The following is a 25,198-nucleotide window of genomic DNA, read 5'->3' on the forward strand; positions in this document are numbered from 1 at the left end:
CCGATAAATGTATAAATTCACGACTCTCTCTCTCCCTCGCCTGTCACCGTATTTTCACTAGCAACCGTCCCTCTTCGACTTCACTACTCATAACTCGAAAAGAATGGAGTACAATGATCAGCCCCCATTCCTCTCCAAAGGCTCGAAGGTCGAGGTCTGGTCCGAAGAAGAAGGCTTCACCAACGCCTTGTTCTCCGCCGAAATCCTCCGCCCTCCGCCGACTCCGCCGCCGTACAGCCCCACGGGCAGGAAGCGGAAGAAGACGACGGCCGTGGTGAAGTACGACCGCATGGTCTCCGCCGAAGACGGCGAACCTCTCGTCGAGACTGTCGAGACCCGCTTCCTCAGACCCATTCCTCCTCCCGACATCCCCGACCGGCCGTTCGAGCTCAACGAGGTTGTCGACGCTTTCCATCGGGACATCTGGTGGATTGGGTTCGTCGTCAAGGTCGTGAACGACAGGTACACCGTTGCGTTTAAGAGGCCGCTTGATTTGCTCGAGTTTGGGCGCGCTGATATGAGGCCTCACTGGGACTGGGTCGGCTCCAAATGGGTTCGACCCGAGAAGGAGGTACTTTGCCATAACAATGCTTTTCTTCTTGTTTGCATTCTGTTTTCTTTTTTTTTTTTTTTTTTTTTCCGGGTTTTGTTGTTGTTTTAGTTTAAAGTTTTCATTTTTACGAGGTTTTGATAGATGATATTACTTGTGGGCTTGGTAGTATGCTAAGGTGATGGCTTTTCTCTGATAGACTAATAATGTGTTCGCTGTTTGACTACCATTGTTGGATTTTTTTTTTTTTTAAATTATGCAATTTTGGCTTGCTCTGGTTGTTTTCTTTTTTTTTTTCCCCCTCCTTAAATATCATGTTAAATGTACTCGCATGGTCTTTACTTTGGAGTTTGGACCTTCTTTTGTTGAAGTTGTCTGAATGATCTATGGTTCTTTCCCCCCCCTACATATAGCTAACTATGGGTTTCACAGTATGATTGAACTTGCATATAAATTTCAATTTAGTGAAAAGATGTTAGCTTGCTGTGATATTTGGTATTAAAAGAGTTTTGTATGCTTTTGTTGTGCTCGTAATAATGTATTCTCTTTGCTCCCGATATGAAATTTTTAAGCATGCATTTTACCATATTTAGTTTCTGTTATGAACTTTGAAGTTACAAGTTACTAGTTAACTCTGTGCAGATGCCATAGGTGACAGGGCTCTCCAAAATTCCTTTTTTTTCCTTCTACTTTTGTTTTCTTTTCCTTCCCAAGAATTCCATTTACCATTTTGAATCTTTATCCTGTACCTCTTTAGCAAAGTAGGCATCTTTTCATATGCATTCTCTTTTGTAATTAGTAGACTTTTCAAATTCTTTTCAATCGGAGAGAAAATAATTACTTTTTTTTTTTTGTTTTCATCAATTTATCCTTTGAAGGATACAACGGCATTGATCTACACTCCGGGTATAGAAGTAGAAGTAAATCGTCACGATGAAGTTCCCTGCCGTGCTTGGTTGCCAGCAACTGTTGTTGGGCAAGTTGGGTATACTTCTTTCTTGGTGAGGTACAAGAGCTCACATAGTGATGGAGAGGAAGGTCCTCAACAAGAAACTGTAAATTGTGATCAGATTCGACCCCATCCTCCAGAAATGGAGGGTAATAACTTTTATTTGCTGGAAAAGGTGGATGTTTTTCATGGTTCATGTTGGTGGGTGGGTCTCGTCACTAAATTACTTGAAGGGAAGAAGTACATTGTCACTTTAAGGCATAAGAAGGAGATGGAATTTAGTAACTCAGAACTCAGGCCTCACTTGGAATGGATTGATGGACAATGGGTCACTAAATCAAAGGTAGTTCTTTTGTTTACTTAACTTTTTCTCCTTTTGTATTGTCTTGGGAGGAGGGTAGGGGATGAGATACAGGTTGACTGGTCACTTTTATGTTTATGAGTTGGCTTCCCTACTGTTAGTATGTTGGAATGAACTTATTTCATGTTGGGTTATTTTGGCTTTTTATTTTCGTCTTAAAAGTCATTTTGCTGATTTTTATCCTTGGGAAAGTTCTGTTGCTAGAGAGATCAAAGTATGTCACCCTTTTAATCAGTGTTGTCTCATGTGGGGCCACGTGAATACGGCATTGGAAAAAATGGCTTATATGATGTTTCTACCAGGGATTGTCACGGTCTTCCATGATTAAGCTGTACTTTCCACAAAAAGATCCATGTTTTTTACTCTAATTGAGTATACGTAATAGATAGACTCCTTATCCACAACCACGAGTTAACCTGGAGTTGTATTTAATTACCAACTGAATCATTGGACTGCAACAAATTTAATTCAACTCCTTTGGTTCTTATTTAGGAGTATTTTCTTGGTGTTCTTCAAGTCAAAATCTTTTTTCTTTTTCGTTTTGTTCTTGGGAATATCCTAATGTGTTGGTGTTCGTGAGTTTAAGTTGCTAAAGTTAGACAAATGTTGAAAAACTATAATCAGTATTGGTGGCTTAAAATGCATTTTGGTTTTGTTTCAGGGAGTCACATTCACTTCTGATAGCCAAGAACAGACTGAGTGTGCTCTCCATGAAAATTCTTGTTCTACAGTGGACAACACTGGAAAAGAAGGACCTTATTTGGGTGACAAAGAAGACCATCAAAAGGAGCTGAGTACTTGTGTTTGAGAAATCGCCTTATTTGGGAAGCTTGAATACGGGGAAAGAAAATCCCATTATTACTGATGATAAACCAGTTGAAATAATTCCATCAGGAGATGACATGGTAATTCAACTTCTAAAGAAACGCTTGTTTGGTATCAAATTCCTATAAGAGTCCTCGTGGTTAACACAAAGTTGTGAGTTAACATGCTACAGTACTAGCTCTTATTAACTTGTGGTTGGTATTGTGCCCAACACAAGTTCAACGTTTATTGTCTTTAGAAAAGTATATCTTCCATTCTGATTCAAGTGGCCCCTAGTGCATTGTGAAATAAAGCTCATTGATCAGATTACTCTTACTTAGAAAGTTAGAAAGAGTGACATTTGTCTATGGCTTTGAGTGAGAGAAATGAGAATGTAGTGTTATGGGTGATCTCAGAAATTACAAGGCATTGTTTTTTTTCTCTTGCAGAAAACTAAGCAACAAGAGGCTGGAGAAACAGAAAATCAAGCTGTCAAATCTGCTAAAAAGAGAGGAAGACCACGAAAATCCCATGAATGTTCAGGCTCTTTATTGGATAACACTAAAAAGGGGAGACATTGTTTGAGCGACAAACAAGACAATCGAAAGGAGTTGAGTCCTCGTGTTGAGAAATTGCCTTATTTCAGAAGCTCAACTATGGAGAAAGAGGCTGGCATTTCTAATCGTGATAAACTAGTTGAAGTAATTCCAAATGGAGATGATAAGGTAATTCAACTTCCAAAGCAATCTTTGTTTGGTATCATATTCCAATAAGAGTTGGGATTTAACATGCTGACAATTCTGGCTCTTTTTAGCTCGTGTTTGGTATCATGTCTAACACAAGTTAAAGTTTATTGACACTAGAAAAGCATATCTTACTCGCCGATTCAAGTGGCCTCTAGTGCATTGTCAAATAAAGCTCATTGGTCAAGGTTACACTACTTAGAAAGAGAAACATTTTCTATGTTTTCGATTGAGAGAATTGAAATTGAGATGTTATGGGTGTTTGCAGAATTACTATGCATTGTCTTTTCTTCTGCAGAAGACTAAGGAACAAGAGGCCGGAGAAACAAAAAATCAAGCTATCAAATCTGCTAAAAAGAGAGGAAGACAACGAAAATCCCGTGAAAGTTCAGGCTCTTTATTGGATAATGTAAGTTTTGAAGGGAAAAACTCTTCTATTATTATTGATTTAATCGGCAAAAAATAGGTATAAATAACCCTAGGAGTGCCACAGATAAAATCCTATCTACTCAATAACATCTATCCTAATAACATTCAAATTCAAACTTATCTAATCCTAGGATAACGAATCTGTTTGAAATAGATTTGTTTTATTTGACTTTAAGCATATCCTAATCTAAAACATAACTTAATCAACCCTAACTAATTATCTCTTATCTTTTTGACACTCCCCCTCAAGTTGGTGCACAGATGTCATTCATGCCCAACTTGCTTATTAGAAATTCGTGCTTCGGTCTGTGGAGTCCTTTCGTTAGGATATTTGCAATTTGTTGTGTTATCGGGACAAATGGTAAGCATATGTTGTCTGTCTCAAGCTTCTCTTTTATAAAGTGTCGGTCTATTTCCACATGCTTCATCCTGTCATGCTGCACCGGATTGTGTTCAATGCTGATGGCAGCTTTGTTGTCGCAGTAAAGCCTCATTGGTTGTTCTATAGACCTTCTTAATTCCTTAAGCACACGTTTCAGCCACAGTATTTCGCAGATTTCCTGAGAAATAGCTATGAACTTTGCTTCCGCACTACTCCTAGCCACTACGCTCTGCTTCTTGCTTCTCCACGTAACTAGATTACCCCACACAAACGTGCAATACCTAGAGGTAGACTGCCTATCAATTATTGAACCAGCCCAATCAGCATCAGTATAGGCTTCAATCCCCCGTTGTTCATTCTTCTTAAAGAATAATCCTTTTCTCGGAGTACTCTTTAAGTATATCAGGATTTTGTATACGGCTTTTAGATGTTCTTCATATGGAGAATGCATGAATTGGCTCACCACACTTACTGCGAAGGCTATGTCTGGACGCATATGTGACAAATAAATCAGCTTACCGACCAAATTCCTGTATCTAGTTGTGTCAACAGGAACCTTCTTCTCGCTATCTCCGAGTTTCACATTCGGCTCCATTGGCGTTTTAGAGGGTCTACAACTTGTCATGCCTGTCTCCTTTAGGAGATCGAGTACATACTTCCGTTGAGAATTCACAATTCTTTGCTTTGATCGAGCAACCTCCGTACCTAGAAAGTATCTCAACGACCCCAGATCTTTGATTTCAAACTCAGATGCTAGACATTTTTTGAGTTTGTCCATCTCTAACAAATCGTCTCCAGTGAGGATAATGTCATCCACATAGACAATTAGGATAACTACTTTCCCCCTGAGAACTTAAACATTGTGTGATCTGTCTGTCCCTGAGTGTACCCGTGTCTTTTTACGGATTGGGTGAATTTCCCAAACCATGCTCTCGGTGATTGTTTGAGACCATACAAATAATTCCTTAACTTACAGACTTTTGAGCCGAATCTCTTGTCAAATCCTGGAGGCGGCTCCATGTAGACTTCCTCTTCCAGATTTCCGTTTAGGAATGCATTTTTTACATCCAGTTGTTGTAGTGGCCAATCGAAGTTGACTGCAATTGAGATAAGCACCCTTATTGTGTTTAGCCTCGCAACCGGTGCAAATGTCTCTGAATAGTCTATGCCGTAGGTCTGAGTGAATCCCTTTGCTACCAACCTTGCCTTATATCAATCTAAGGTCCCATCAGCATTATATTTGACTGTGAATACCCACTTGCAGCCTACTGTCTTCTTTCCTTCTAGAAGATCTACCACACTCCAGGTCTCATTTTTGTCAAGGGCCTTCATCTCCTCAAGAATTGCTTCCTTCCATTATGGAACAATTAAAGCTTCCCTCCATTCTGGAACAATTACAGCTTCCTGCACATTTCTAGGAACTTCGACACTGGAAAGTTGTGAGGTGAAAGTATGAAAGGATGGTGATAATCTGTCATAGGACACAAATCTAGATAGAGGATGTTTAGTGCATGACCCAATACCTTTCCTATGGGCTATAGGAATTTCTAAGGACTCATCGGACCCATACACGAGGAATCAAATGAGTTTTACCTGGTGACTCGGGATCTGAAATTTTCCTCAGATTGGACTCATGACATTGCTATATAGTGGTGGCTTCTTTCCTTTGACGATTTTTCTTCCTTGCGTAGACACGGAACCCAATATCCTTTTCACTTAGTTTCGCACACATCTCTGTTTCTAAGTGGTCTTGTTCAGGCAAAGAAGAGAATTGTTCATAGTTTCCATTATCTGAATTTTCTGAATCCAAGTTTTCAAGAGATGGATTATCTTTTTCATTGATTTGGTCCGGTGTGGAATGTGTAGGTGTAGTGCCAGGTGCAGTGCATTGTGTGTCTCGGTCAGGTGCAGGTGCAATGCATTGTGTGTCTCGGTCTTGTGGACTAAGAACTGAGTCTGGGGTAGTGTGTTCTATGTGAAGAATATCTTCAAAGGAATGTCTAAGGTTGTCATCTTCACTCCTACTCTCCCCCTGAAGATGATCACCTCCAAAGAATGGTTTTGTTTCGAAAAAGGTTACGTCCATTGTAACAAAATATTTTTGAGAAATTGGGTCAAAGCACTTATATCCCTTTTGAGTTGGCGAGTAGCCAATGAAAACACATTTTCTGGCCCTTTGGTCAAGTTTTCCACAACTATGATTGTGAATGTGTACAAACGCAGTGCATCCAAATATAATGGAATATTGCTTATCAATCGTGATGTGGGAAAACATTTATTAAAAACATGAATTGGAGTTTGGAATTGTAAAACTTTTGAGGGCATTCGATTGATCAAGGAGGTCGCTATAAGTATGGCTTCTCCCCACAAATATTTAGGTACTCTAGTAGTAAAAAGTAGGGCTCTAGCAATTTCAAGGAGATGCTTATTCTTCCTTTCCGATACTCCATTTTACTGGGGAGCATCAGTGCATGAGCTTTGATATATGATGCCATTTTCTGCAAAGTGTTTTCCTACAATCTTGTTAAAGTATTCTTTCCCATTATTACTTCGAAAGATTTTAATTTGAGCCTTAAATTGAGTTTTTACCATATTATGAAAATCCTTGAAAGCTTGTTCGGCGTCAGATTTTTCTTTTAACAGGTACACCCATGTTATCCTAGTGTGATCATCAATAAATGTGATAAACCACATTTTTCCTGATTGTGTTGTTACCTGAGAAGCTCCCCAAACATCACTATGAATCATAGAGAAAGGTTCAGTAGGTTTATATGGCTGTGAAGGGAAGGATGCACGGTGGTGTTTTGCTAACTCACAAATTTCACATTGAAAAGAAGATGGATTTTTATTGATAAATAAACTAGGAACAAGTACTTTAGATAATAGGACCTAAGATGTCCTAACCTTAAGTGCCATAGCATGACTTTATTCTAGAACTAGAAATAGAATTGAAACAAGTGCCTTGGGCTTGTCTTGTCAAGGCCGATCCATCTTCAAAGAAATAGTCCTCCTTTCTGTTCAGCACTGCCAATCGTCTTTCACGAGTTCAATTCCTGGAATTCACAATGAGACGGGAAAAAGTGAGCTTGACAATTCATATCATGGATCAATTTACTGATTGATAAAAGGTTACATGACAGTTTAGGGACATGCAAAACATCACAAAGGGTAATAGACGGTGAAATAACAATTGAACCTTTTCCAACTATAGCTGAAAGAGATCCATCAGCTATTTTTACTTTTTGATTCCCCGCACACGGAGTATATGAGACAAATAGGTTTGCAGATCCTGTCATATGGTCAGTTGCCCCTGAATCTATAATCCATGGGTGGCTGGAATTTGGACTGACACTTACTAGGGTAGCGGTGAGGTAGTTACCTTTCTGGGCTAAAGAACACGAGGATGAGGGATTTACGGATAGATTGGAAGACTGAAGGAGTTTGTACAGAGTGTCTAATTGTTCCTTTGTGATTGAGAGCTTTTCTGAGGAAGACTGTTGCCCTTGATCTTCATTGGAAGCCTGGAATGCGCGGTTATCTCCCTTTTTCTTCCAGTTTGGAGGTTTTCCATGCAGTTTCCAACACGTCTCCTGTGTATGCCATGCCTTCTTGTAGTGATCACACAAAGGTTTATCTGTTCGCCTTGAGTTTCTTCTATCTCCATGTACTTCCGGGCCTTTGGAAGTCAGTGCTGAGCTTTCGATTTCAGGTGTGATTTTTGACTTGTTCATCATGACGTTTCTTCGCGCTTCTTCTCTCCTCTTCCGAGAAGACCTCTCGTATGTTTGGCAGTGGTTTTCGACTTAGAATTCTTTCTCGTACTTCATCTAATTCACGGTTAAGTCCCGCAAGAAACATGTACACTCCTTCATCTTCCTCTCTCTTCAAGTATCACACACTGCCTTTAGAACTTTCCCATTCGTCCTCATAACATTGATCCAATTCCTGCCAAAGTGTCACCTTTTCGTTGTAGTATGCTGTCACCTCCTTATCTCCCTGCTTCAAGTTCCATAGCCGAGTCTTGAGTTCGAAGATTAGGGAGGGGTTTTCTAAATCCGAATATGTGTCACGGACGGCTTCCCATGACTCCTTGACAGGGGGAATAAATAAGAATGGTTTTCCTATTGCCGGCTCTATAGAATTGATAAGTCAGGCTGTAATCATGGAGTTTTCGGATCTCCATGCTTTGAGTTTGGAATCATCATCTGCTGGTTTCTTCACCTCACTAGTCAAGTGTCCTAGTTTCCCTTTTCCATCTATAACAAGTTTCACCGTCTGTGCCCATTCAAGGTAATTCTTTCCATTCAACTTGTGAGTCGTTAGTTGTAGGGAATTCTGAACTGCTATAGCACTCTCAGCAACTTCTCCGGTTAATAAGGAGCCTGTAACTGCCCCGGTCATAGCTGTCTTAACCATTGGCACTTCTAGATCAGCCACGGCTTTGATACCATGTAAGTTTTGAAGGGAAAAACTCTTCTATTATTATTAATTTAATCAGCAAAAAATAGGTATAAATAGCCCTAGGAGTGCCACGGATAAAATCCTAACCACTCAATAATATCTATCCTAATAACATTCAAATTCAAACTTATCTAATCATAGGATAACGAATCTGTTTGAAACAGATTTGTTTTATTTGACTTTAAGTATATCCTAATCTAAAATTTATCTTAATCAACCTTAACTAATTATCTCTTATCTTTTCGACAGATAACACTAAAAAAGAGACATTGTTTGAGTGACAAACAAGACAATCGAAAGGAGTTGAGTCCTCATGTTGAGAAATCGCCTTATTTCAGAAGTTCAAATATGGAGAAAGAGGATTACATTTCTAATCGTGATAAAAAGTTGAAGTTATTCCAAATGGTGATGATAGGGTAATTCAACTTCTATAGCAAGAACCCGAGGAGATAGCACTAGAGGATAAACACTGCTAGAATGAAAATTATAGTTCTCTCATTCATATTCCTAGGCATGTACACCGGCCTCCTTATATAGATAAGCCATGGAACAACAAATAAAAGGAAACAAGATAAATAAGGAAACAAATCAAAAAAGAAGGAAACTGCCTAATCACCTATCCCAAAACTTTAGGGAAATCATTCAAAGTCAACTAATAACTTTCCCCTACAATTATTCCATATTCGGCTACACTCCCCCTTAAGCTGGGTTGTACACATTGTACATACCTAGCTTGTTTATCAATTTTTCAAACAAGGGTTTAGCCAATCCCTTGGTCAGAATATCAGCCACTTGTCTAGTAGTAGGAACGTATGTCATGCAAATAGTTCCTTCTATCTTTTCTTTGATGAAATGCCGGTCGACTTCCACATGCTTGGTCCTGTCATGATGAACAAGATTATGTGAGATATTTATGGCTGCCTTATTGTCACAGTAGACACGTAGAGGTAGCATAACTCCAACCTTAAGCTCATCTAACAACATTTTCAGCCACAAACCCTCACAAATCCCGTGAGTTACTGATCTCAATTCCGCCTCTGCACTACTTCTAGCAACAACTACTTGTTTCTTACTCCTCCAAGTTACAAGATTACCCCACACAAGAGTACAATACCCTGAGGTAGACCTTCTGTCCTCAACATCGCCAGCCCAATCTGCGTCAGTATAGACCTCTATGTTTCTATCTTCTCCTTTCTTGAAGAATAAACCTCGTCTTGGTGTTCCTTTTAAATACTTCAGAATTCTATAGACAACTTCTAAATGTTCTTCAGTAGGAGAATGCATGTATTGACTAACTTTACTTACTGCAAAGGCTATATCAGGTCTAGTGAGACAAGTAGATAAGTCTCCCAACTAGAGGTTGAAAGCGGCCCCTTGTCTACAGGACTATTATTCCTTACAACTTCCCTTTTTTTATTTGGTTCTATAGGAGTCTCTACTGGTTTGCAACCCAACATCCCGGTTTCTTTCAAGAGATCTAGTACATATTTTCTCTGTGAGATTGAAATGCCACTTCTGTTTCTAGCAATCTCTATTCCAAAAAAATACCTGAGGCTCCCAAGATCTTTAATCTTGAACTCTTCTTGCCAGCTTCCTCTCGAGTCTTTGTTCTTCTTCAAGACCATTTCCAGTCAAAATAATGTCATCGACATACACAATGAGTATTGTAATCTTACTGTCCTTATGTTTATAGAATAGTGTGTGATCACCTGCAGCCTGCATGTATCCCTGCTCTTTGATCACCTTAGTAAATCGGTCAAACTAAGCTCGTGGTGATTGCTTTAGGCCATATAGTGATTTCTTCAACCTGCACACTTCATCACACCTTCCATCTTTGTTGAACCCAGGCGGTAGCTCCATATAAACTTCTTCCTCCAGGTCACCATTAAGAAATGTGTTTTTCACATCAAGTTGTTGCAATGGCCAATCTAAATTTGCTGCTAGAGACAACAGAACTCGAACAGTATTAATTTTGGCTACAGGTGTGAAGGTCTCCTGATAGTGTAGCCCTTAGCCACCAACCAACCTTTATATCTTTCAATTGAACCATCTACCTTATACTTGACTGTGAATACCCACTTGCACGGAACTGGAATCTTATCTCTGGGTTTTTTCACAATGTCCCACATGCCATTCTTCTTTAGAGCTCCCATTTCTTCCAAGACAACTTGTCTCCATTCCGCTTTTTCCATTGCCTCCTGGATATCTCTCGGTATTTCCACACTTGCCATATTAGACACCAAGGCTTTCATTGGTCCTGACAAATGATCATACCCTACATAATTGGTTATAGGGTGTTTGGTACAGGATCTGGTACACCCTTGATTAGAGCAATAGGAATGCCTAAATCTTCCAACTCTCCCTCAAGACCAGACTCTGGGTCAGATTCTTGGTGGTAACCTTCTGGCTTTCTCCAACTTTTTGGTTCTTCCTGCGTGAATAGGTTAGATCAAATGGTTGCAGACCACCCTCCTTAATTTTTTTATGTTCTTGACTTTGGTGCTCTAAGGTTTTGAACTTGTGTGGGATTGTCAGGCTGTGAAGGATTATCTACCTGTTCTGTGATGGTGTGTGGTTAATCATAGCCAGGTAGTTCAAGTACAGGTAGATTTGACTGAACATTATCCGGAATTTTAGTGGAATTTTCTACGGTAGTGGTTGGGAAATTTTCAGGCTCTATAACAGGTGGATCTGTCTGATTTAAGCCAGGAGTATTTTCAAACTTTTTACCATGATTCTCTACTTCAGGGGATGTTTCATTAAGACTAGAATCCCTAGGTTCACGGTTTGTAATTTCTGGAGGAGGAGCAAAATCCCAAAAAAATTCCCAAGACTTAAGGTCCAAAGATTCGGAGTTTGGAACTACAGGATATATTGACTTCTCCCAAAAATTATCTTCCCATATTTTCTCCCCTTGAAGGAAATTTTTGGTAAACGCAGGTTGATCTTCAAAGAAGGTGACATCCCTAGACACAAAGTACTTCCTCTTTTCTATGGAGTAGCACCTATAGCCCTTTTTAGTTGCAGAATATCCTAAAAAAATACATTTATTTAGTTGTAGAATACCTTAAAAAAATACATTTATGACCTTTAGGGTCTAATTTTCCCCAGTTAGGATCAAGGTTATGGACAAAGGCAACACAACCAAACACTTTTAGCTCTAGAGAAGATGTAACACGAGCCTCTGGGTAGGATTTGTATAGGCATTCTATCGGTGTTTGGAATTTGAGAACTTGAGAGGGTACCTTATTTACCAAGTATGTTGCAGTTAGAACTGCGTCACCCCAAAAATGCTTAGGAAGATTTGCTGTAAACAGTAATGACCGAGCAACTTCTAAAAGATGACGATTTTTTCTCTCGGCCACTCCATTTTATTGTGGTGTATCAACACATGAGCTTTGATGGATAATTCCATTATTTCTCACAAATTCTCCTAACATGGCATCGAAAAATTCGGTGCCATTATCAATTCTCAAGAATTTAATATTCTCATCAAATTGTGTTTTAATCATTGCATGAAATGCTTTGAAAACATTCCCGGCTTCGGATTTTTCTTTTAGGAGATAAACCCAGCAGACACGTGTGTGGTCATTGGTGAAAGTTATGAACCATTTTTTGTTGGTGAGACTTGAAATACGAGAAGGTCCTCAAATATCACTATGAATAAGAATGAATGGTTTTGATGCACGGTATGGTAAAGGAAAGAGATGAACACGAGTGTGCTTTGCTAATTGACAAACTTCACATTGAAATTTTTCATTATTCTTGAACAAAGACGGAAACAAAAACTTCAAATAAGGGATACTAGGATGTCCTAATCTATAATGCAATAACATAACCTTTTGAGTTCTAGAGATAGAATTGCTTGTAACCATCTGAGCTTTCCCATTAACGCTAGAATCATCCTTAAAGTAGTATAGGCCATCCAGCTCCTCAGCACTGTCAATCCTCTTCCCCGATAATCGGTCCTGAAAGATACAAATAGACGGCAGAAAAATTACTTCATAGTCTAAGTCTTTGGTTATCTCACTTATGGACAAAAGATTAAAACTTAGATTCGGCACATGGAGAACCCTTTTTAACGTGACACTAGGTCCAATTCTTATAGTCCTTGTACCGGCCACCACAGAGGAGGTCCCATCGGCAATCTGCACTTTGTAGATATATGTGGTGTAAAGTTTACCACAACCAGTCATGTGGTCCGTTGCTCCTGAGTCAATAATCCATAGTTCTTCTTTTGTTGCCAAGCCACAAAAAACAGTTAATGCTTTACCTCTTTGAGCCAAGAGAGATGATGAGTGGGAAGATGATTGTGTCATCATCTGCCTTAATTGTTCCAGCTATTCCTTGGAGAAAACTGGTGCTGCAGTGGCTGGAGTGGTTAATTCTTCATCAGTTTTCTCGGCTGCTGCCTGAAATCCCTTTCCTTCACGTCCACGGTTCCGAGGTGTCCAGTTGGTCGGTTTGCCATGTAGTTTCCAGCAAGTCTCCTTGGTATGATAAGGTTTCTTGCAATATTCGCACCACTTCTTGTTATTTTTTCCTTCCCCCAGATTCTCCTGTCCACGTTCACGAACAACGAATGCAGAGTTCTCTAACTTCTGCATATTTCCTCCAAGCATGACCTTCTTTCTTGTTTCTTCTCTACGCACCTCAGCGAAAATTTCTTCAATTTGGGGTAGAGGTCTCATTCCTAGCAATCGGCCACAGACTTCATCTAAGTCTTTATTAAGTCCTACAAGGAAATCCTATATCCGGTCCTGATCTATCATCCTTCTATACAATACTGCATCTTCGGGGTCTTTCCAAGATGGAGATGAGAAGAGATCTAATTCTTGCCAAAGTCTTGTCAACTCATGATAATACTGTGTAGCATCACTCTCCCCCTGTTTCAGATTTCTCACCTTGTTTCTCAATTTGAACATCTGTGTGGCATTCTCTAAATCGGAATAGGCCAAGTTTACAGCATCCCAGATTTTTTTTGCTATGGGAAACATTATGTAGGTATCTGCAATGTTGTCTTCCATCGAGTGAATCAACCACACCATCACCATGGAGTTTTGAGCTTCCTAATTCGCATAAGAAGGGTCTTCAATTTTGGGCTGCAGAATTGAACCATCCAAATAGCCCAATCTTCCTCTTCCTCGTAAAACCATCAACACTGAACGAGACCACTTAAGAAAATTCTTTCCATTTAATTTGTGGGTGGTAATTTGTAGAGAGATATGGTTGGAACTTTTGGGGTTCATGGAAGTGGGTTGAGAAATAGCAGTGGGAGCAATTGTGGAGGTAGTCCGAGAGGCGTTGGAACTTTCCTCAGGGACATCGCCTCCGCTTGCTCCAGTCAAAGCCCTCCTATACGCTGCCATCTACAACTCGGAGTTCAAGAATGTCCAGACTTAATCGGCTTTGATACCATATAGCAAGAACCCGAGGAGATAGCACTAGAGGATAAACACTGCTAGAAGAATGAAAATTATAGTTCTCTCATTCATATTCCTAGGCATGTACACCGGCCTCCTTATATAGATAAGCCAGGGAACAACAAATAAAAGGAAACAAGATAAATAAGGAAACAAATCAAAAAAGAGGGAAACTGCCTAATCACCTATCCCAAAACTTTAGGGAAATCATTCAAAGTCAACTAATAACTTTCCCCCACAATTATTCCATATTCGGCTACAACTTCCAAAGCAATCTTTGTTTGATATCATATTCTGACAAGAGTCCCGATTTAACATGCTGACAATACTGGCTCCTTTTAGCTCGTGGTTGGTATCATGCCTAACACAAGTTAAAGTTTACTGACACTAGAAAATCATATCTTACTCGCTGATTCAAGTGGCCCCTAGTGCATTGTCTAATAAAGCTCATCGGTCAAGGTTACACTACTTAGAGAAACATTTTCTATCTTTTCGATTGAGAGAATTGAAACTGAGATGTTATGGGTGATTGCAGAATTACTATTTATTGTCTTTTCTTTTGCAGAAGACTAAGGAACAAGAGGCTGGAGAAACAGAAAATCAAGCTATCAAATCTGCTAAAAAGAGAGGAAGACAACGCAAATCCTGTGAAAGTTCAGGCTCTTCATTGGATAACATTAAAAGAGAGAGACATTGTTTGAGCGACAAACATGACAATCGAAAGGAGTTGAGTCCTCATGTTGAGAAATCGCCTTATTTCGGAAGTTCGAATATGGAGAAAGAGGATTACATTTCTAATTGTGATAAAACAGTTGAAGTTATTCCAAATGGAGATGATAAGGTAATTCAACTTCCCAAGCAATCTTTGTTTGATATCATATTCTGACAAGAATCGGGATTTAACATGCTGACAATACTGGCTCTTTTTAGCTTGTGGTTGGTATCATGCCTAACACAAGTTAAAGTTTATTGACACTAGAAAATCATATCTTACTCGCTGATTCAAGTGGCCCCTAGTGCATTGTCAAATAAAGCTCATTGGTCAAGGTTACACTACATAGAAAGAGAAACATTTTCTATGTTTTCAATTGAGAGAATTGAAACGGAGATGTCATGGGTGATTGCAGAATTACTATGCATTGTCTTTTCTTTTGCAGAAGACTAAGGAACAAGAGGCTGGAGAAACAGAAAATCAAGCTATCAAATCTGCTAAAAAGAGAGAGAGATCGCAAATATCTGAACTTTTTGTCTCATGTCCCAGAAAACGTAGAAAGGGTTGCCCATCAAGATCAAATTGTGAAGATCTGCAACCCTCATCTAGGTGCATAAATGATTCCTGATTATTTTGTGTATGTTTATTTTCGGTACTTACATAAATAAACGGTCTTTGCTATGATTTGTGCTTTGCAGTGGGAACTTCAACGAAAATAGCTGATACAAAAAACTCTGAAGCAATGATAAAAGAGCTTGAAGTTTGTGACATGTCAGGGGATTCTGAAGGAGTAAAGGGAACACAGGTTGAGAATTCTTTCCAGTCTCCTATAGAGGTAAATTTCAAGTTCACATGAGGTTTACCCATACATTTGTCTAGAACCTAATTAAGTATACAACTAGGCTGGGAAAAAAGTATCTCTAGGGGTGAATTATGTGTTTATGAGCATGCACGCATAAATAGTAAAGGATAAAATTGAAAAGGAAGTTAAAGAGTTAGGTGTCGAATCTAAGAATCTACTTGTACCAGTTTTGTTGGATATTCGTGGTGTAAGATATTGGTAATTCAGATGTGATCTTGTCACTGTTTGTCATTGAGGGAGACAGGACTTGCTTATGTCTTGCTTTACAAGTTGTAAATCTGCGAAACGTGATTCTTTTTTTTTTTTTTTTTTTTTTTTTTTTTTTTTTTTTTTTTTTCTTTTAAGTTTATGACTTAGACAGGGGGGGGGGGGATGTAAACCGGGGGGGGGGGGGATGAGAAAACAATGCCAAGATTCGATTGTTCTTTAGATTTTTTTTTTTTAATGAGACATAGAACTCTTTCTGTAGAAAAATGATAGGAACTTGTTAGTTGGTTGGTTAGAGAAGTTAGTAGTTTGTTAGAATTGGGTTAGCAATTGGTTAGAGTAAGTAGTATAAATAAATGGTTTAGTAAGTAGTTCTTTTGTAATTCTTCAATTCACATCAATAAAGATTCATTCTTTGATTCACTTCACTGTGCTTGAGTTAGATACTTATCATTTTGGTATCAGAGCATATTTTTCTGGCTATGGCTGAGGAGGAATTTGACGGAAGGTTGGACGAGTTAAAGAAAGGAATCGAAGAAGTTCGTGAATCGGTGATGAAGGGAATTGGGGGAGTTAGAGAAGTTAGGGAAGCTTTTGCCCAGATTCAAAAGATGATGGAAGAAAGGTGATTCTTTTCAGCGTTAGAAAGAGGGAAATCATCTTTGGGGGTGGTCAAAGAAGGAACCTCGTCGCCTTAATGGGGAATCGCGGCGGAGCAACGTCAGAAATCACCGACGGTAGAGACGCAACCTGATTGAAGAGTCGATCTTAAAGATCCTTTGCTGGGTCTGTTGATACTGGAGAAGTGCGGCGGTTAGACGACTATACCAGAAGATTCGCACAGAGTTAGAGCGGAATCGAGTGTCGACGGGTTGGGTTTCGCGATTTCGGTCCGATTGGTTCCAATCCCCACGCGATTAGGGCTGGAGTTCAAAACTCCGGCGAGATAGGGTCCGATTTCAGCGATTTGGGGGCTGGGTCTCGGGATTTTAGGGTTGGATGTTGGAACTAAGCGTCATTAGGGGCTGATTTTGGAACGATTTGGACTGAGTCTTGGTCTGCCGGCATTTCTAGGGCTGGGTCAGGATTTTCAGTGCAAACTCCGGTGAGATTTGGGCTGGGTATTACGGAGGAAAAACCAGAAAATGAGAAATGAATTTTCCTGTATTGAATAATATGAGAATGATACAAGCTTAGCCTTTTATATACAAGCCTTAGGCTAAATAACCATACTATAACAGAATGTGTAACGACTAACAATATCTAAAACTCCCCCTCAAGATGGACTGTAAATGTCTTTTATAGCCATCTTGGACAACAAGGAAAACAAAGAATTGGCTGGCAAAGCCTTGGTAAACATATCAGCCAATTGATGTTGAGACCTAATAGGCATAAGCTTGACAAATCCAGCAACAACTTTGTCACGAATAAAATGACAATCTATCTCAATATGCTTCGTTCGTTCATGAAAAATAGGATTCGAAGCAATATGTATGGCAGCTTGACTATCACAAAATAGAAGCGTTCGAAGGGAAATAGGAACACCAAAGTCTCTTAATAATTGTTGAATCCATACTAGCTCACTAGTAGCGGTAGCCAAAGCTTGGTACTCCGCTTCAGCAGAAGAGCGAGATACTGTGGATTGTTTCTTAGCTTTCCAAGATATTAAAGATTCACCAAGGAAAACACAAAACCCAGTAATGGACTTTTTGGAATCTGAACATGCTGCCCAGTCAGCATCGGAGAAGGCTCGAAGCTGCAAAGAGGAAGTGGAGTTAAAAAACAAACCTTGCCCAGGCCTGGATTTAAGGTATCTGAGAAGGTAATGAACGACCTGCAGGTGAGGCAGATGAGGAGCAGCTACAAACTGACTGAGCTTATGAACCGCATAGGTGATGTCCGGTCTGGATAAGGTGAGGTAAAGCAGCCGGCCTATAAGACGTCTGTACTGAGAAGCTTCGGGAAGAAGATCACCGTCTGTAGCATTAAGGTGAAGTTTAGGATCCATAGGAACTGAGACTGGTTTGGAAGCCAAAAATCCAGTGTCTTCAAGAAGTTGCAATGTGTAATGTCTCTGAGATAAAACAATTCCAGAGGAGGAACGAGCAATCTCAAGACCAAGGAAATACTTCAAACTTCCAAGATCTTTCAACTTGAACTGCGTGTGTAGAAAAAGCTTCAACTGTTGAACGGCATCAAGTGAAGGGCTTGTAATGACTATGTCATCCACGTACACCAGTAAAGCAACAAAGGTTGTACCCGAGCCTTTGGTAAAAAGAGAATAATCAGACTTAGATTGGGTAAAACCAAAATTAATCAAGGCAAGAGAAAACTTGGAGTACCATTGACGTGAAGCCTGTTTAAGGCCATATATGGACTTATGCAACCTGCAAACCAACCTGTCAGTAGAATTCAAAGACTCCCCCTTTTTAACATAACCGAGGGGAAGGTCCATGTATACCTCTTCGGATAAATCGCCATTCAAAAATGCATTGTTGACATCCAACTGAGCTAAATGCCATTTTTGGTTGGAAGCCAAAGCTAAAAGGAGCTTGACAGTAACAAGTTTTGCAACTGGCGAAAAAGTGTCGATGAAATCAACACCCTCTTGCTGATTATAGCCTTTAGCAACTAAACGAGCTTTATAGCGCTCGATAGAGCCATCCGATTTGTATTTGATCTTATACACCCATTTACAACCAATAGAATGCTTACCCGGTGGAAGAGAAACAACTGACCAGGTTTGATTGGATTCCATGGCAGCAAGCTCAAGTTGCATAGCCTGGCGCCAATGCTGGAAGGGAATAGCCTGATGATAAAACTGAGGCTCCACGTGGGAAGAAACACTCATGACAAAGGTTTTATGTGGGGAAGAAAGAGAGTCATAGGAAAGATGATTGGACAAAGGGTATAAGGCAGTGGAATCAAGGACTTGTGGTTGAGAATGGAGAAGGTTGCAGTGATACTCTTGTAGATAAGATGGGAATCTAGTGACCCGGGAAGACCTCCTAACAGGCGGTGTGGAGTTACAATCAGAAGTGGAAGATTGGGAGAAGCTAGGAGACAAGGATGTAGAAGCTGGAAAATCAGGGGCTGGAGAAGGTAGAACTAGTTTAGGAAATGGATCTACCACCTGAGTAGCATGAGTCACGGAATGAAATGGAAAAGTGGATTCATGAAAAATGACATCTCTGGAAACAAAAAACTGCTTGGTTTGAATATCATAGAGCTTGTATCCCTTTACACCAGAAGGGTATCCAACAAAAACACAAGTACGAGCTCGAGGATCAAACTTGGTACGATGAGCAGATAGAGTGGATGCAAACGCAAGACAACCAAAAAATCTGAGAGATGAGTATTCAACAGCATCTTTATACAACAATTCATAAGGAGATTTATGTCCAAGAAGTGGGGAAGGGGTTCTGTTGATTAAGTAAGTGGCAGTAAGAACACATTCACTCCAAAAATTTTATGGAACTCGAGATTGAAAAACAGGGCACGAGCAACATTCAAAAGGTGCTGATGTTTTCTTTCAACTACTGAGTTCTGTTGTGGTGTATCAACACAAGAATATTGATGTAAAACCCCTTGACTACTGAAAAATGCATTGAAATCCAACTCTTTTGCAGTATCAGACCGGAAACTCTTGATTTTACTACGAAACTGAGTGTCAATCATAGTAAAAAACTTGGGAATAGCTGTGGCAACATCAGATTTTTGTCTCATCATAAAAACCCAGGTAAATCTAGTGCAATCATCCACAATAGTCAAAAAATATCTATAGCCAAAACAGGCAGACACATGATAAGGACACCATACATCACAATGAATCAGATCAAAGGGAGATGAAGACATACGATTATTAGAGATAAAGGGCAACCGTCTTTGTTTAGTTAAAGGACAAATGTAACAAATGTCATTGGAATTACACTTGGAAAAATCGCATTTCAGCTGAGATTTCAACGAGTGTAATATGCTAGAAGAAAGATGCCCAAGTCTATTATGCCAAACAGTGGCTGAGACCTTATTAACAATTGCTAAAACACTGGAATCTGAAATTGAAACATTCCTTATGTTCGATGAATTTGCCAAACATCCAGCACTCAAATTCCTGGCATCCAGAACATATAAGTCTGCAAATTGATCACCCCTGCCAATCATCTTCTGGCTGTTGGGATCCTGAATTATGAAGTAACCAGGAAAGAAGCTAATGGTAAGAGATGAATCGGCAGTAAGTGCACTGACAGAAAGCAGATTGAAGTGGAATTGAGGGACAAACAGAACATCTTTGAGAAGCAAAGAATTCAATTTAACATCCCCAGACAATCGAACAGGAATAACGATCTTATTAGGCAAAGTAACAGAGGAATTCTGTATGGGCTTCAAAGAGATAAACAAGTTGGCATTTGAACAAATATGCTTAGAAGCACCGGAATCCACTATCCAAAAATGCACAGAAGACAAAACAGAATGCATAGAAACAGAAGAGCATATACCTGCTGTGTATGAAACGGAAGAAATGTCCTGTGCATCAGAAGTCTTGACAGAAGACATGAGATGAGTGGAGAGCATCGTCATGAGATGCTGATACCGGTCACCATTCAAACTTTTGAGAAACCCATCCACTTGTGCATCTGAACCAGGATGAGCAGAAACTTGATGCACATTTGTAGTTGTAAATCTTGGCTTTGGTTTATATCCAAGTGGAAAGCCATGAAGCTTATAACACTTCTCAATAGTGTGACCATGAAAATTGCAGTGAGTGCAAAATGGTCTTTCTTTTTGTTGACCTCTGCCATTGCCATAGTTCTGAACATCAGAAGGAGAACGCTTAGGAGCAGCAGTTCGAAGTGCAAAAGCCATATTCTGACTAACAGAATCAACTCCCCCTGAATTAATACTCCTTTGGCGTTCTTCTTGAGACACCAGAGAAAAAACTTTATTGATAGGTGGAAGAGGATCTAAGAGAAGAATTTGGCCTTTGGTATGGGCAAAGGAATCATTCAAACCCATAAGAAACGACATCACATACTCCATCTGAAAGAAGTTGACCAAATCTTTAACTCCTCCACAAGAACACTTGCCACAAGTACAGGCGGGGCTGAAATTAGACAACTCCTCCCATAAAGCTTTCAATTTTGTAAAATAGACATTAACAGATTGTTGATTCTGGACTAGATTAATCAATTCTTGACGCAATTGAAAAATCCGAGGACCATTGCTCTGTCGGAAGCGATCTTGAAGATCGTTCCAAATTTCAAACGCAGAATCGGAAAATAGAATACTTGCAGAAATTTCTTTCGAAACAGAATTCAAGATCCAGGATATGAGAATATTATTATTGCGAATCCAAGCCAGGAGGAGATTCGAGTCCGTACCATCAGGTCGTGGAACAGATCCATTAATGAATCCGAGCTTGTTCTTCACGGATAGGGCAATCGTCATCGCACGGCTCCAAGAGTCGTAATTATCGCCGGTGAGTTGTTGCGAGACAAGAAGAAGACCTGGACTGTCGGAATGATGAAGGAAGAAAGGACTGAGAGGATCATCAATGGCCGATCTACCAGTAGATGAATTTGTCGAGGCGGAATTTTGAGACTCCATGATCGATGAAATAAGATCTTGAACGGAAGGAACACGAACAAGAAAATGGCTGAAATCAAAAGAAATCCAGAAGAATCAAAATGAGAACGAGCAGCAGAAATTCGCGTGCTCTGATACCATATTACGGAGGAAAAACCAGAAAATGGGAAATGAATTTTCCTGTATTGAATAATATGAGAATGATACAAGCTTAGCCTTTTATATACAAGCCTTAGGCTAAATAACCATACTATAACAGAATGTGTAACAACTAACAATATCTAAAACTGGGTTCCGAAATTCCGGCCGGATTTAGATTGGGTGCCGTGATTCTGGCGCGATTGGGGCTGATATCCACGCAATTGGGGCTGGACTTCCTAATTCCAGCAAGATTGAGGCTAATTTTGGTACAATTGGAGTTTGCCCTCAAAATTACAGTAAGATTACTGCTGGTTATGGTACGATTAAGGCTGGATCAGGAGAAATGGGTGCAATTGGAGTGGGGCCTGGAAATTTCAGTGAGTTTGGGGCTGGGTATGCAGAAATTGGTGTGCTTGGAGTTCAAATTAGGAAGTCTGCAAATGGCAGACTTGAAATTGGTGGGTTTATAACACCAAAACCCAACGTTTCTCTTAGTGGGAAATTTGGGGAGACCCTTGGGGTGCTTGAGTTAGATACTTATCAAAAAATAAACATTTGTTTGTTTGATAAGTAATCTATACATTGTTCACATCACAAACGTCATGGCAAAGATGTCTGGATTAAAAAAAGAAAACCATTGCTCAATTTCAAAGTTTACTTCAGTTATCATCCTCTGCATTTGTGATAGGCTGATTGTTATGTTTTTGGCAAGTCTTAGGAGGGTGAATGCTATGAGGGGCAAAAATGAGCAGAGTAAGGGGGCTGGGGTCTTAAAGTAATTTGAATAATTAGTGGTTATTGTGTGTGTGTCGAGGGGCAGAGAGGAGAATTAGGGAGGTTATTAGTGTTTGGCTAGGGAGAGTTATTCATTATGTTGAATGTTGAATTGTGTCTGTTAGGTCTAGTGAATTAGGGGAGCTGGTGGTCTCTTAAATATCACTAAGTTAGGAGTTCTCCGGAGTTATAGGGTACTCCAGTCTATCTAATTCGTTTTCTTTAATTTCTCTAGCCGGTTTTGGTTTGTATGAGCTGGTGTTGAAGTAAATTTCAATAAAAACTCTTATGTTGCATAAAATCTGGTGTTGGCTGCTTGGTGTGTGTGTGTGTGTGAGTGTTTGGCTGTTTGGTTGAGGAAAATTATCAGGTTCCTATCATATTATGAGATATTTCTTCCTGACAAGTGGGTTTGACGTCGGAAATATATAACGGGCACAGCAACCACATTGGTTCCTTGGTTTATTCATTGATGCTTGTTCTGCGTATTCTTACTGTGCTTCAAAATTAATTGGGACTTTCATGATTACCTTAGCCATAGTTCGTTTAGGCTTTCTCTTCAATTACGTGAAGAAGACTCTAGTAGGCATATTGAGAAAACTCTATCCCTTTTAACAGTTTTAGATAAACTGTGAAAACTAGTTTATAGTTATTATTATGGTGACTCGTTCTATAGTAATTTATTTTCCCTACATGTTGATCCCAGATTTCACTGTTACTGATAATTGTGTTGGTTCTTTATTGCTTTTTGGAGAATGGACAAAAGGGTGATGCTGAAACAAGCAGCGAAATAAAGGGGAATGGAGAACATCCTGAACACCCTAAACTACCAGTCGCAGACTTGCAAACCGCGAGAGCAGGTATTTGCTTGATATAGCACCATTATCTGTTGACTCAAAGATCTTGTTAATTAATTAATCTCTGCCAACATTTGTAGGCGAAGAACTTAGTGCAGCTGGTGGTGTTTTTGCAGATTGTGCAACTGAAAAATCTGAATTACCTGTGACCACAGAGGTTATTTTAACAGGTATAAGAACGCTAGAAAATTTTTTCAGCATCTGGCAACTTTTGATCCTTCCTAAAGGTCATGTGAATGGAACCTTCTGAATGAGCCGCATGATGGAACTAATAAGGGAAATTATTAAGAGCACATGTTAGAGTGATACAAGTTGTCTAGTAGAAGAAAGAATCACAAGGGTGCAGTTGTTACACGTTCTTGCTGGGATGGAGAATTTTCCCCCTTGCTCTGCTTGTTTGAAATTGGAGTCTTTTCTGATTTTATTTTATTTAATCTTATTTTGTTGTTGTTGTTGTTGTTGTGAAGATACACTAGAAGAAGGAACAACTCTAGTCTTTCCAAAGCCTATGAAAATTTCCTCTGATGATCAAGCTTCATTAATGCACATTGTGGAAACACATGCTCCAACAAATGTAAGCGAGTCAGGTAAAGTTTAAGTACGAAAAAAAATCAGTGGAATATGTGGCCATAGTTTTCTAGCTAGATTACCACCATTATTCCTAGGGTATTTGACCTTTTTCCCCCTTGACTTTTAATTTTGGAAAATTACCCTTTGTTTTAATGAAGCGTTGTAGAGTGTTTCAAATTGATGATGGCTATTAGATGAAAATGCTCTCGTGCACATCCTCGAGCTCATTTGAAGGGCATAAATTGATGATTCAAATGATGACCGAGCACGCCATGTTGCGTTCATGAGAACGTTTTTGTCTAAATTTTAGTAGCCATCATTAATTTGGGGCACTCTGCAATACTTTATTAAATTTAGAGAGTAATTTGCCAAATTAGAAGTTCAGAGGGAAATTTGTCAAATTAATGAAAAGTTTATTGAACGAAAGCGCCAAAAATCCATATTATTAATAGCTATTTTGTTAGTAATAGTTGGAACTACTTTAACAGGTAATATTGGGAGAACAAATGTGCAAAATTTTCCTTTTGTGAAAAGCTGTCCAATTTGGGAAATAATTGAATCGATGGAAGTCTTCAAAAAACTGCCACAAAATCCCAATTTTCAACCCTTAATGAAGTGTAAAGCGTTGAAACGAGAAGGAGCAGCTATTGCACACATGATGAACTTTGCCTATGTGGTCGAAAAGATTTCCAAGCTCCAAGAAAATGATTCTAGACAAGACTTGGAGAGTATAATGGAAGAACTGGCTGAACTGGAAGAGATGGGATTTGATGTCAAGGTCATTTGGGGTCGTGTTACTGAGTTGGTTCAGGTTAAAGTTGAGTTGGAAAAACTTATGCACAAATCGAATGGAGTCGAAACTCGGATCGAAAAATGCAGCATTGAGAAGACCGAGATTGATGGAGAGGTTGCTGATATTGACAAGGAGCTGAAGAGATTAGAGGAAAAACGGGCAAAGCTAATGTCGGAAAGGATGGACAAAGATTCCGAAGAGTTTAAGTTGATTTCAGAAGCCAATGATATCAACATAGGCATTTCAACAACAAGGGAAAGATTCAGAAGCCTAGTTGTGACACCTTTTGGTGCTTGACCATTGAGTTTAACATGCACATATTTGTCTTCATACAGTGAAGAATTTCATCTTTGGGTGTTTTGAGGTTCTATATACATATATTTTGCACTTTTGTCCCGGAGTAGACAACATAACCTACCGCTAGTACATGTAATCATGAAATCTCAAACTGGTTAATACATTTTGCTACTTAAATCGGTTTATCCATTTCCATTCCCACTTTCTTTTATGCTTAATTCTGGCTATGTTTCAATCTTGTTTTTCCCCTTCTATTGTGAGTTGCAATTACGGATTATGTAAATCCTAATATGATGAACA

The 25,198-nt window shown here is 39.4% G+C and overlaps 2 protein-coding genes across 3 annotated transcripts; both read left to right on the plus strand.

Moving 5' to 3' along the window:
* The first annotated feature begins 103 nt into the window (after positions 1 to 103).
* LOC21400117 (DUF724 domain-containing protein 6) lies at positions 104 to 2,668 on the plus strand. Its single transcript, XM_024173962.1, has 3 exons — positions 104 to 571; positions 1,429 to 1,842; positions 2,522 to 2,668. The coding sequence occupies exons 1-3, from the start codon at positions 104 to 106 to the stop codon at positions 2,666 to 2,668; spliced, it is 1,029 nt and encodes a 342-aa protein (XP_024029730.1).
* Positions 2,553 to 25,093, plus strand: LOC21400118 (DUF724 domain-containing protein 3). 2 transcript variants are annotated; one of them, XM_024173955.1, is made up of 10 exons: positions 2,553 to 2,765; positions 3,114 to 3,389; positions 3,706 to 3,816; positions 14,668 to 14,943; positions 15,260 to 15,398; positions 15,513 to 15,649; positions 23,136 to 23,241; positions 23,319 to 23,408; positions 23,706 to 23,825; positions 24,297 to 25,093. In XM_024173955.1, the coding sequence occupies exons 1-10, from the start codon at positions 2,763 to 2,765 to the stop codon at positions 24,896 to 24,898; spliced, it is 1,860 nt and encodes a 619-aa protein (XP_024029723.1). In that variant the 5' UTR covers positions 2,553 to 2,762; the 3' UTR covers positions 24,899 to 25,093. The 2 variants fall into 2 exon arrangements, with proteins under 2 accessions (XP_024029723.1, XP_024029724.1); XM_024173956.1 differs by having other exon boundaries at positions 15,263 to 15,398.
* The last annotated feature ends 105 nt before the right edge of the window (positions 25,094 to 25,198 follow it).

Source organism: Morus notabilis, unplaced genomic scaffold, assembly GCF_000414095.1.
Source record: "Morus notabilis unplaced genomic scaffold, ASM41409v2 Scaffold223, whole genome shotgun sequence".
Classification (NCBI taxonomy): Eukaryota; Viridiplantae; Streptophyta; class Magnoliopsida; order Rosales; family Moraceae; genus Morus; species Morus notabilis.

What these genes read in the sequence shown, in the direction of transcription:
- LOC21400117 (XM_024173962.1), top strand. Translation starts at nt 104, where the DNA reads ATGGAGTACAATGATCAGCCCCCATTCCTCTCCAAAGGCTCGAAGGTC. An exon ending in GGGTTCGACCCGAGAAGGAG is followed by an intron (nt 572 to 1,428) that starts GTACTTTGCCAT and finishes TATCCTTTGAAG; the next exon opens with GATACAACGGCATTGATCTA. An exon ending in AATGGGTCACTAAATCAAAG is followed by an intron (nt 1,843 to 2,521) that starts GTAGTTCTTTTG and finishes GTTTTGTTTCAG; the next exon opens with GGAGTCACATTCACTTCTGA.
- LOC21400118 (XM_024173955.1), top strand. An exon ending in CACAGAGGTTATTTTAACAG is followed by an intron (nt 23,409 to 23,705) that starts GTATAAGAACGC and finishes GTTGTTGTGAAG; the next exon opens with ATACACTAGAAGAAGGAACA. An exon ending in AACAAATGTAAGCGAGTCAG is followed by an intron (nt 23,826 to 24,296) that starts GTAAAGTTTAAG and finishes CTACTTTAACAG; the next exon opens with GTAATATTGGGAGAACAAAT.